This window comes from Heterocephalus glaber, unplaced genomic scaffold, assembly GCF_053883595.1.
Source record: "Heterocephalus glaber isolate CG9 unplaced genomic scaffold, H.glaber_assembly_v1.0 deba00001451, whole genome shotgun sequence".
Lineage (NCBI taxonomy): Eukaryota > Metazoa > Chordata > Mammalia > Rodentia > Bathyergidae > Heterocephalus > Heterocephalus glaber.
The window spans coordinates 970,573-983,809 of record NW_028258301.1 but is presented as its reverse complement, the minus strand read 5'-3'; the positions used below and the strand labels follow the sequence as shown (position 1 = coordinate 983,809).

The following is a 13,237-nucleotide window of genomic DNA, read 5'->3' as shown; positions in this document are numbered from 1 at the left end:
TTCTTATTTTTTTCCCCATTACCTGTGCACCATTTACCCCCTCCACCCTTCCCTATTTACACAGACTTTGTTTCCATTTTTTTTTCTTTTCTCATAATTTTTCCTTTCCATTCTTTCCTTTCCCCTTCCCCTCCCATCACCCCTACCCCTTTGGGCATTTTCTTCCTATTTCAAATTATCAATTATTCATATTAATCATTTTAACGCTTAATTACACTTTCAGTTTCTCATACTAGAGAAACTATTTGATATTTACACGTGTGTCCTATTCACTTAAAAGGATGGCCTCAATGTGCATCCATTTAGCTATAAATGCCTCTAATTTCTCATTCTTTATGGCTGAGTAGTACTCCATTTTATAAAAAAACCCACATTTTCTTTATCCAGTTTCCAGTTGATGGGCACTTGGGCTGATTCCAAACTTTAGCTATTACAAACTGTGCTGCTATAAACATGGATGCACATATATTGCTGTGGTATGATTCTTTTAATTCTTTTGGGAAGATACCCAGCAGGGGAATATCTGGGTCAAATGGGACCTCTAGGCCTAGTTCCTTGAGGTATCTCCATACTGATTTCCACAGTGGTTGCACCAGTCTATACTCCCACCAATAATGGAGAAGGGTTCCTTTCTCCCCACACCCCTGCCAGCATTTGTTATTGGTTGATTTCTTGATAGCAGCCATTCTTTCTGGAGTGAGGAGGAATCTCAGTGTTGTTTTCATCTGCATCTCTTGAATGAACAGTGATGTTGAACATTTTTTCATATATTTTTTTGCTGCTTTTACTTGTTTGAGAAGTGTCTGTTCATTTCAAATGCCCGTTTTTGAATTGGGTCTTTGAATTTGGGGTGGTCTGATTTTTTTGAGTTCTTTATATATTCTAGATGGTAGTCCTTTGTCTGAGGTACAGCTGCTAAAATTTTTTTCCCACATTGTAGGTTGTCTCTTAGCTCTGTTGGTGGTTTCTTTTGCAGTGCAGAAGCTTTTTAATAAGATGAGATCCCAGTTGTTAATTCTTTTTGCTAGTTCCCATGCTACTGAGGTTTTGTTCATAAAGTCTTTTCCTATACCAATGTCTTCAAGAGTTCTACCTAACTTATATTCCAGCAAATTTAGTGTTTCTGTCTTAATATTTAGATCTTTAATCCACTTTGATCTTAGTTTAGTGCATGGTGATAGGTATGGGTCTAGTTTTAATCTTTGGCAGGTTGAAATCCAGTTTTTCCAACACCATTTATTAAATAGGCTATCTCTCCTCCAATGATGGTGGTTGGCTCCTTTGTCAAAGATGAGGTGGCTGAGCATGTCTGGAGTTGTTTCTGCATCTTCTAATCTATTCCACTGATCCTCAGGTCTGTTCTTTTTCCTGTACCATGCTGTTTTTATCACAGTAGCTTTGAAGTATAGTTTCAAGTTGGGGGTTGTGATACCGCTTGCCATTTCTCTGTTGCCTAGAATTGCTTTTGGTATTCTAGGTCTCTTCTGGTTCCAAATGAATTTTTGGATTGTTTTCTCTAGTTCTGTGAAGTATATTGTTGGAATTTCAATCGACATTGCATTAAATCTATATAATAGTTTTGGTAGTATGGCCATTTTCACTATATTGGTTCTTCCCAGGAGCAAGGGATGTCTTTCCATTTTCTTATATCCTCTTCAATCTCTTTTTTCAGAGTGCTGTAGTTGTCAGTGTAGAGGTCTTTTGCTTCCTTTGTTAGATTGATTCCTAGATATTTCATTTTTTTGGATGCAATTGTAAAATGAATTGTTTCCCTAATTTCTCTCTCGGTGAATCTGTTATTTGTGTACAAGAAGGCTACTGTTTTTTGAGTGTTGACCTTGTATCCAGCTACTCTACTGAATCTGTCAATTAAGTCTAGAAGTCTTTTGGCAGAGTGTTTTGGGTCTTCTATGTAAAGTATCATATCATCAGCAAATAATGACAGTTTAACTTCTCCCTTTCCTATCTTTATTCTTTTATTTCTTTTTCTTTTCTAATTGCTGTGGCTAATGTTTCCAGAACTATATTGAACAGGAGTGGTGATAGTGGGTATCCTTGTCTTGTTCCTGATTTTAGCGTGATCGTTTTCAGTTTTTGACCATTTAGTATGATGTTGGCTGTTGGTTTTTTATAGATAGCCTTAATCAGGTTGAGATTTCTATTCCAATTTTCTGTAGGGTTTTTATCATGAATGGGTGTTGGATTTTGTCAAATGCCTTTTGTGCATCTATTGAGATGATCATATGGTTTTTTGTCCTTTTCTCTGTTAATATGGTGTATTACATTTATTGATTTACAAATGTTGAACCATCCTTGCATCCCTGGGATAAATCCAACTTGGTCAGGGTGTGTGATCTTCTTGATGATCCTCTGTATTCTGTTTGCCAGTATCTTGAGGATTTTTGCATCTATGTTCATTAGGGAGATTGGCCTGTAGTTCTCTTTTGGGGTTGGGTCTTTTCCTGGTTTTGGAATCAAAGTAACAGTTGCTTCCAGGAATGAATTTGGAAGCCTTGCTTCCCTTTCAATTTCCTTGATGAGTTTAAAGAGTAATGGCAATAGTTCTTCTTTAAATGTCTTGCAGAATTCAGCAGTGAAGCCATCAGGTCCTGGGCTTTTCTTTGTTAGTAAATTTTTTATTACATTTTCAGTTTCACTCCTTGTGATTGGGGTGTTTAGAATTTCTATATCTTCTTCATTTAACTTTGGCAATTCGTATGTACCTAGGAATCTGTCCATTTCTTCTGTGTTTTCCATTTTATTAGAGTACAGGTTCTTGAAGTAAGTATTGATGATCCTCTGGTTCTGTTGGATCTCTTGTGACTTCACCTTTTTTGTTCTTAATTACATGGATTTGTGCCTTTTCTTTCCTTTTTTGATAAGGTTGGCTAAAGGTTTATCGATTTTATTTATTCTTTTGAAAAACCAACTCTTTGATTCATTGACTTTTTTTGTATTGTTCTCCACTGCATTCATTTCTGCTCAGATCTTTATAATTTCCTCTCTTGTGCAAGGTTTGAATTTGTTATGCTCTTCTTTTTCTAGGAGCTTGAGGTTCTGCATTAGGTTATTTATTGGAGTTCTCTCTGTTTTCCTAATATGGGCATTCACTGCTATGAATTTCCCACGTAGAACTGCTTTCATTCTGTCCTGTATGTTGTACTGGCATTATCATTTACTTGTAGAAACTGTTTAATTTCTTCTTTAACTTCCTCTGTGACCCATTGGTTGTTCAGGAGGGTGTTATTCAGTTTCCATGTGTTTGTGGGGGTTTTGCGGTTTCTTATGTCATTGATCTCCAGTTTTATTGCACTATGGTCTGTTAATATACAGGGGCTAACTTTAATTCTTTTACATTTACCTAGACATGTCCTATGAGCTAGCATGTGGTTTATTTTGGAGAATGACCTGTGTGCCGCTGAAAAGAATGTGTATTCTGATTTTGTGGGGTGGAACACTCTGTAAACATCTATTAAGTCCATTTGTTCAGTAGCTTGATTCAGTTCTAGAATTTCCTTGTTAACTTTTTGTCTAGATGATCTGTCTACTTGTGATAGTGGGGTATTGAGGTCCCCCACTACAATTGTGTTAGTGCTTATTTGGTTTTTCATGTCCATTAATATTTGTTTTGTGTAGTTGGGGGCATTCGTATTTGGTGCATGTATAGTTATCATTGTCATCTCTTCCTCTTGGATTGTTCCCTTCACAAAGATGTAGTGACCATCATTGTCTTTCTTAATTAGTTTTGGTTTGAAATCTACTTTGTCTGCAAATGATATTGCTACCCCTGCATTTTTCTGGGTTCTTGTGGCCTGGAGAATTGTCTTCCTTCCGTTTACTTTCAGTCTGTGAGTTTCTTTTTGAGTTAGGTGTGTTTCTTGTATACACCATATTGTAGGATTTTACTTCTTAATCCATTCTGCCAGTCTATTTCTTTTGATTGGTGAATTGAGGCCATTTACATTGATGGTTGTAATTGATAGATATTGACTCATCCTTGTCATGATGTTTTACTTTTGTTGGCTCATTTATTTTTTCCCCCTTTCCCTGTAGTGTCTTACCTTGCATGGTGCCTTCTCTCTGCTGGGCCTCATGGAGTTGTGACCTTCATTGTCTTTTTCTAGGATATTGCTTAAAATTGTCTGGAGTGCTGGTTTGGTGTTCATGAAATTTCTCAGGTGTTCTCTGTCATGGAAGAATCTAATTTCCCCATCGATTTTGAAAGATAATTTTGCAGGATACAACAGTCTAGGTTGGAAGTTATTTTCTTTTAGGGCATGAAATACTTCACTCCAGGCTCTCCCTGATTCGAGGGTTTGTGTTGAGAAGTTTGCTGTGAGTCTGATGGGCTTTCCTTTGTAGGTGATTTGTTTCTTTTTTCTAACTGCCTATAGGATTTGGTTCTTCTGTTGGGTTTCTGGGATCTTGACCATTATATGTCTAGGTGTAGATTTTCTTTTGGTCGTGGCTAGTTGGAGTTCTGTATGCCTCACTTATCTATATGTCCAATTCTCCACCTCTGTCTGGGAAGTTTTCTACTATTCTGTGAACAGTTTTTTAATGTCAGTTGTACTTTCTCCTGTTTTTTTGTGGACTCCTATCGGTCTGTTATTCTTCTTTGCATCATCTAGCAGCTGCTGGATTGATTTCTCATGGTCCCTTACTATTTTTAAGAAATCTCTGTTTTCATGGTCCTTAACCGTGATCCTATCTTCTATATCTGATATTCTGTCTTCAGATTCCCTTATTCTGCTGTGTATACTTTCAGTGGAGTTTTTAATCTGTTTCATGGATTCCATTTCTTTCTTATGCTGGGCCATCATGGTTTCCATTTCTTATGCTAGGCATTCATGGCTTCCAACATGTTTCTGAGCTCATCTATTTTTTTATCTGTTTCTGTTCTAGAGCCTCTAATCATGTCTTTTACTCTGCTCACCATGTCTGTATTTATCTGGAAGATTATTTCTGCTTTGAATTTTTCTTTCTTTTTTTTTTTTGGTACCGGGGATCGAACTTGGGTCCTTGTGCTTATGCAGCAGGCGATGAAACTACTGAGCTAAATACCCGGGCCCCTGCTTTGAATTTTTCTAAAGCCTCATTCATCTGTTTTGTTACTTCCTGTGCTATCAGTTCAGGGTGTCCAGGTGGTTGATTATCAGACTTTTCCACCTCTTTTCCCCTGAGTTTACCCTTGGTGGGGTGGAAGTCTGAGTTTGTGCCTTGCTTAAATGTCTTCTCATTTTTGTTTTTGGTACTGTCCTTGATTTAATTCCGGGGTTGATACTTCAGAATTGCTTATTGTAAGTATCTTTGTTGCTTGTAATTAGAACCCTTATGGAATGATTGCTTCTCAGAGGTGTCTTCCAGATATAGCTGGTCTTTAGGTTTTGAGTCTCTAATGACTCTGAGGCTATCTCATTTTCATTATACCAGGAAGCCCAAGTGATACATTCAGCAACACCATAGCATCAAGTACCTCTTAGAAAATGACAGTTTTTGGTAGTTATTAATCTATCACCTTTAACTGTGTGAATTAAATCAGAATCGAGGACCAACCCAACATATGTTTATAGTGAATAAACTCTTTAATATAGCAGCTTTAGCCTTGGGGATGGGGAGTTAGAAGGAGTTGGGGAGGGAGGACGGATAGATAGGTAGAAGGATAGGGAAGGTTAGCAGTGAGGCCAGAGGACATAGGCCAGAGAAGGAAAAAGACAATAAAAGAAAAATAGAGAAGAAATCCGAATTAGGGCCAGAACAGGAACAAAAAGGGAGATGAAGAACAATGTGGGATAGCAAGAGAGTGAGTGTGTGACAGAGAGAAAAAGGAAAGAGAAAAACAAAAATTTGCAGAGTAGAAAAAAAAATTAAAAATAGAGAAAAAACCCCAATAATACTAATTTTGGAAATAAAAAATAAAAATGAAAATGAAGGGCCTCCTTCAGGGTATGTCTTCTGCTATCACAATAGATAACATGGGCAGCAGTGTGCAGATATAAGTCAATGAGTCTCAGCAAGCCAGTTGCAGACCTGGGAGATCCAGGCAGATTTCTGGCTGCAAATCCCAAGTTGAGCTCCCTGTCCTCCTGTAGGGTTGAACTCTGCAAACTTGTACTGCAGGTTCCAGCTGCCCTTTCCCTGATGATAGTCCAGGTTCCAATGGGAGGAGATGATCCCTCCAGCTTACCTAGTATGGTGGTCTGGTGATCTGGTGATCTGGTATCCCCGTGTCTTTGTAGTGTGGAGCCAGGTGGTGGTACAGACAAGAGGTCAGAGGAGCGGATGGCGGGGGGAGTCCTGCAGGCGCCTGCATAGCTAAGTGGATTGCTGCAGTGAGCACGAGCTGGATTGGGCGTGTTCCCTGCCACAGGGAACCTCTCTCAGGTGTCTGTGGATGTTAGGCCCTGCCTCTTAAAGGTGTCACAGTATTTCCCAATATAGCTCCTTCAGGAACCAGCCTTCCCACACAGGGACTGTTGGGGAACACCCAAACCATGGCACTCTCTGTATCTCTTCTTCTGCCCATGTAAAAATTAGATTGTTTTCTTGAGGTTTCAACGCTTTATAAATTTTGGATGCAATACTCATGTCAGATAAGAGATTTTTTAAATATTTTCTTCCAGACCATGGCTCTTTTTATTTTCTTAAATTTTCTTTATTTCCTTTTTTCTTTTGGTACCGGAGATTCAACTCAGGACCTTTTTCTCGGATCCTCTTGAGTAAAGAAGTTTCCTTTCCTCTGCCCCCCTTAATCTATCACATGACCTTATTTTATTTTTTCAAAGCATTTCTAATTTTACTTACTGAAATTATTTGTCTTCCTCTATAGAATGAAAGCTTTATGAGTACTAGATTTTCATGTGTGTGGCTCAGTTCTGTGTATTCATCCCTAAAACTAATATATCAGTGATTTAATTAAAAAATTGTGAGTTGAAAGAAGTAATGAATTGATGTGATGTCACTAGGAAATATTTTTTTTTGTTAAATTCTTTTATTGGTACATTTTAGGTATACAACACAATTACATTTCTCATTGGGAATTGTACCTTTACATAATGCATCTTGGTTCTTATTTTTTCCCCATTACTAGGAAATATTTTTTATCATTTGTTGGAAAAACACCAGGAAGAAGTCCTGAGAGAATACTTCTATTAGTAAAAATTTTGTACTTATTCTTGACTTCTTGTTCACATTGGGACTTGTAGACATCCAAAAATATCTGCCATTTTACCCTCAACTCTACAATTGCTGCCAGAAAAAGATGAAAGTTTATACAAGTCTTGTTCCACAATCTTTGATTAAAAACTATCCCATAGGGCTAGGGATTTAGCTCAGTGGTTCCGCCGCCTGCCTTGTAAGTGCAAGGTCTTGAGTTCGATCCCTGGTACCAAAAACAAAAAACAAAAAAACAAAACAACTATCCCATAACATTTGGCTAATCATTATATGTATATTTGTATTGTAACGATAATAGTTATAATTTTTCAGAATACATTGTATGGCTGATGCTGTTAGGCATTTTGCATATATTCTGTCATTTATTTTTCACATGTCTGAAATTTAATATAGTTTTCCACATTTTGTATACATTGCTGCTCACAGAGGTTAGGTAACTTGTCTCAAATTCCATACTGACTGTTCAAACTAATATTCAAACCCATATCTGTGACTCCAAAATCTGTACTTTTTTTTTCCCAGAACGCCACACTGCTTCCTTGACATGGGGATTGTTTTGTTTCTATAGAGCTGTCTCGGCAAGTTAATTATGCAGCCAGACTTGGTTGACACTGTGGGAAGAACTATCCCTAAATTTTTAAGTATATTACTGTAAATATAAAATGTAGGTGTTTATGTTGAAGTGAACAGGTTTTTTCAGCAGCAAAACTTCTCTGAGTTTTAGGAGATGTTCCCTCACTTTGGATCCTACTTATCAACAAACATTCATTCCCACTTCATTAGAAGGATTCTAAGACCCATAACCATTAAAGGGGCAAACTCCACTTTTCAGGAAAAGTGAGCATTGACGTCTTGGATGACATATTCTTATTTGGTATTATGGCTTTTAGGGCTATCAAAGAAAGTTTTTAGCCAGGTGTGGTGATGCACATATGTAACCCTAGCACTCTCAGAGGCTGAGCCAGGAGGATTGCAGCTATGAGCCCAGCCTGGGCAACTTAGCCATTTCTCAAGGCCCTGTCTCAAAAAAAAAATTTTTTTTAAAGGGGTGGGGATGTAGCTCAGTGAAAAGGCCCTGGATTCAATTCCCAGTAGCACAACAACAAGAAAAGAGAAGCTTGTACCTGTCTAGTGAATATATTTGCTGTTCCATTATTGAACAGCTCTTGTTAGGAAGTTCTTGTAATTCTTAACTGTCTTTGTGTGAAGGGCTGATATATTTGATACTGTTTTATTCCCAAAAGTATTTCAATTAGAATGTGCTTAGTAAATAACATTTTTAATTAAAAGAAAAAACTCTTAATATGGATTTATTGTTTTGTTTGTGAGACAGGGTCTTGCTGTGTTGCTCAGGCTGGCTTCAAATTCCCATTCCACCCCACTCAGCCCTCTGAGTAAATGGGATTATAGGCATGTGTTGCCACACTAGGTCAAATATGGATTTAAATAAGCCCTGAATTGTAGATCTATATTTCATATTTGTCTCAACCAAAATTACAAAGAATAAATCCTATCTGTGGTATTACATTTTCCATAAATCCTCTTCTTCCCTTAATGCCTCATAACTCTTAATGTCTTAATTTTTTTTTTTTTTTTTTGTACCGGGGATTGAACTTGGGTCCTTGTGCTTGTGAGGAAGGCAGCGGAACCACTGAGCTAAATCCCCGGCCAGTGTCTTAATTTGTTATGTTCGTGAGTTGACTTTGTTTACCCAACCAATTGTTTTTAGACCTTTGAAGCAATAATTCTTATTCTGAGATCACCAACACAGTTCATATGGTAAAGCAGTACAATTTAAGGAGGACATCAATATTTTGGGGTGTTAACTACATCAGCCTTTACATTGTGATAATACAAATAGTTTTATGCTTACCAGAAGCCCTGGTAAAATTGGAAAACAAACTTTCATTTAATAATGCCCTTTATTAAAAAAAGAACTTTCTGAACATGATCTTTCATAGTGAAAGATTGAGAATTAGTGTTTGGTAGTGTTCAGTCTAGTTTTGGGTAATGAGTATTAAAAGTATAAACTTGTTGATAAAAAATAATGAACTTTTTCATTTCAGGGAATGTTGTGAGCAACTTGGGACATTCCTTCTTTAGTCAGAGTTTCCTTGGCAGTAAAGAACATGGTGGATTCTTATATGTAACATCTACCTACCAGTCACTGCAAGACCTAGTACTCCCAACCCCACCTTACTTGTTTGGGATTCTCATCCAGAAATGGGAAACTCCTTGGGCTAAAGTGTTTCCCATTCGACTAATGTTGAGACTTGGAGCTGAATATCGACGTAAGTAGTTAAAAACACCTAGTTCTAAGCCATATGACCAAGGCATGATAACTAAATAAAGCTTGGGATATTCAAACCCCCCGGTTTCATAATATAATTCAGTAGAATTAGTCTTCTGAAATAGCTAGGCTAAGTCTGACCAGTGTCCACTTATTTTAGCTGTAAGGGAAAGGACTGAAAATATCAAATGAAGAAGTTGGTTTATTTATGGTTTATTGATTAAAAACAATTATTTTGAGAAAATTAATTTGAACTTAAGCAACTTTATTTTTTATATTATATCTGTAGTATATGGTGAGCATATTTATTGCCACTTGGTTGGAAAATAGCTATGACAAATTATATTTTACTTAACCCAACAGTTTCTTCAAGCTAGTGATATGGAGACTGTTCTCGGTAAGGTAGGCCACTGAAGGGGGCTTCTTTGCCTATGTTTGTAGCAGGGCAACTACTACAAGTTGTAGTAGTAATTTTTTAAAAAGATATTAACAATTAAGTGCAAATTTTATTTTAAACTTTATGTATTCACCTGATTAAAAATTCTTTGGTCTGGGCTGGGGATTTAGCTCAGTGACACCGTGCCTCCCTTGGCAAGAGCAAGGTCCTGAGTTTGATCCCTGGTACCCCGCCCCCCAAATTCTCTGGTCTAGGGATCAGACCACTTGAGTAAGGTTCTCAACTCTGCCACTTACTAGCTCTGTAACTTTGGGCAAGTTACTGTACTCAAGTTTTCTGATTGTCATTTTCTCAAGTTCTTTGACTGTCAGACTCTTTTATAAACTGGAGATTTTAATGCTTGCCTCATATTTTACGTTATAAAAAGATCAAATGAGGTCATAAGTGAAATATTATTTATAAACAATAGCACAGCATATGTTCTCAGCAAGTCAGCTTTCTTCTTTCACTCGTTTATTTGTTCATTTAATAAGAAATTTTTTTTTTGGTACCGGGGATCGAACTCGGGACCTTGCACTTGCGAGGCAGGCAGCGGAACCACTGAGCTAAATCCCTGGCCCCCATTTAATAAGAATTTGATCAAGGGTTACCATGTGTCATGAATTCTAGAAATTTAGAAATGGCTAAGTCATGTACTCTCTTGAGAATCTTTGTAAGAACCATACCCAGAAATCATGATTATAGTAGTGCGTTGTATTAAAACTCATGCTTAAGGGCCGGGGATTTAGCTCAGTGGTTCCGGCCCCTGCCTCGCAAGTGCCAAGGTCCCGAGTTCGATCTTCGGTACCAACAAAAAACAAAACTCATGCTTAAAGTTAAGTTCTTTGGGAGCCCTAAAGATGAGCTCTAACTTGACCAAGAATGGGGGAGTTGGATAAGAAATACTTGCTGGACGAAGGTCCCTCTGGATGAAACTCTGAAGGAGACAAATGACTGAGCTAAATGAAGCAGAGAATGGCACAGATTGCATGCAGAGGAAGCTACATGTGTATTTTTGTGTCTTCTACTGGCATTTCAAACTATAAAGTTTGAGGAATGAGCCAGCTAGTATTATCACCTGGTATTTGGGTCTTTTAAGAAGGATCCTCATTAGAGGTTATAGTAGAATGAACTCCTAAACTTTTTGAGCATAACTGAATTGAGAGATACACTATATGATCAGAATAAATGGTGAAGGGCTGGGGATTTAGCTCAGTGGTCCCAGTGCCTACCTCAAGCGCAAGGTCCCGAGTTCGATCCCCGGTACCAAATAAATAAAAATACTTAATACAGTAAAAAACATGTTTCCATTAATCCTCCCTCAGAATACTCCCCCTTGCTTCAAACACATTTATCCCATCCATCATTCTTGCCACTTTCCAAAGCAGTTCTGGAAGTCCTCTTTCATGTCTTTAGTTGCACTATGGTGTCTACCTTGTTGTCCTGAATCAATTCAAAAAGTTTACCTTTCAGGGTCATTTTGACTTTAAAGAGGAGCCAGAAGTCACACTGTGACAGATTCACTAAATAAGATAGAGGAGGACACAATGTTTTTACAAGCCAGCATTTCTGGTAGATGTCACTGAGCAGCAATGTTCACTGTATTTTTTAAATTACATCTTGTAAAGACACTCTCAGCAGAGTAGTACTTCCAGAACTGCTTCAGAAAATGGCCAGAACAATGGAATAAACGTATTTGAAGTAAGGAAGAGTAATTTGAGGGGGATTAATGGCAAAGTGTCTTTTACTGCAATAATTTTCAAAATTTTAAATGTTTAATTTTAAATGTTTTAAAGTGTGACTGTATTTTTTTTGTCACACTGTACATTTGGTTCCTGGATCATACTGATCCAGTTTGAAGAAGATTACTTCATAAGAATATGTGGATCTGGGCCCGGGGATTTAGCTCAGTGGTTTCGCCGCCTGCCACGCAAGCACAAGGACCCAAGTTCAATTCCCGGTACCAAAAAAAAAAAAAGAATATGTGGATCCTTTTTTCTTCTTTTCTGTGGTACTGGGAATGAAATCCGGGGACACGCTACAACTGAGCTATATCCCCAGAGTGAGCTATTTATATATGTATTTTTGTTTTTTTGAGACTGTCTATGTAGTTCAGGCTGGCCTTGAACTTGCAGCAGTCCTCCTGCTTTAGCCTCCTGAATGCTGGGATTACAAGCATGTGCCATCATCCCTGGCTTTTTCTTTTTTTTTAATTTTTGAAATAGGATTTTGCTAAGTTGCCCAGGAAGAACTTGAACTTGCAGTCCTTCTGCCTCAGCCTCCCTCTGTGCTGAGATTACAAGTGTGCACCACCACTCCCAGCTTGTAGATCATTTTTGAAACAGCTATATCAAAAAACTTATTCTGGTCATCAGAAGATTTACATTGGCTCGGGATTTCTCTGCTGTCATGCTAAATACTTTTTATTTATGCAGTTGATATGTCCTAATGAGCCATTAAAATTGCATTTTGAAAATTGTGTTAGCCATGATAACTCTTTTCTCAGAATTTTAAGCTGACAAACTTAGTCTGATCATTTCCATCTCTATAGTTTATCCCTGCCCACTGTTCAGTGTGAGATTTCGGAAGCCATTGTTTGGAGAGACAGGACATACCATCATGAATCTTCTTGCAGTAAGTTGGAAATTGTTGTTGTTGTTATTGTTATTATTATTCTACTGGAGTTTGTATGAAAGAAGGAAGAGAAGGGTTTTATATTTTGTTGATAGCCATGCCCTGGAGAAGAGTAGAACATACATACTCTGTGGAAAACATATCAAGCCTTAGAGTGAAGTACAGGATTCTAGTCTCTGGTTATACACTTACTTTTTTTTTGGTACTAGGGATCGAACTTGGGTCCTTGCGCTTGCGCAGCGGGCAGCAAAACCACTGAGCTAAATCCCCGGCCCCTATACACTTACATTTTAAGTGACCTTGCAGGATCATTGTAAGATTAGAGATAATGTATAAATGAAACACCTAACATTTTGTCTTGTTTTCATTTTAAGAGTGCCTTCCTATGTGTGTGTGTGTGTGTGTGTGTGTATATATATATATATATATATATATATATATATATATATATATATATATATGGCTTATTCAGCCAAAGATTTGGTCAGAGGTTGTACTCAAATACCTTAAGCTAGTAACTCTCTGCTTACTTACTTGCTCTCTGCTGATAGATCTCTATATGGACTGGGTTATAAACGTCATTATTTTCCTGTCTTTTGTTCTCTCATATCTCCTCTGTAAATATATAGGCAGTGATTCTTGTCCTTTGTTTGCATTCCACATTCAGTCCAGTAGCAAATATTGCCAGTTTTCTTTTCAAA

General features: G+C 37.5%; 1 protein-coding gene across 3 annotated transcripts in view; it reads left to right on the top strand.

Annotated features, from left to right (window-relative positions):
- Zfyve9 (zinc finger FYVE-type containing 9) overlaps positions 1-13,237 on the top strand; it is a 172,902-nt gene that overhangs the window by 115,408 nt on the left and 44,257 nt on the right. For all 3 annotated transcript variants that reach the window (XM_004869244.4, XM_004869243.4, XM_087214722.1), the window contains 2 exons: positions 9,243-9,467; positions 12,454-12,536. In XM_004869244.4, the coding sequence (XP_004869301.2) occupies positions 9,243-9,467; positions 12,454-12,536 (308 nt within the window). The remainder of the gene's footprint in view (positions 1-9,242; positions 9,468-12,453; positions 12,537-13,237) is intronic.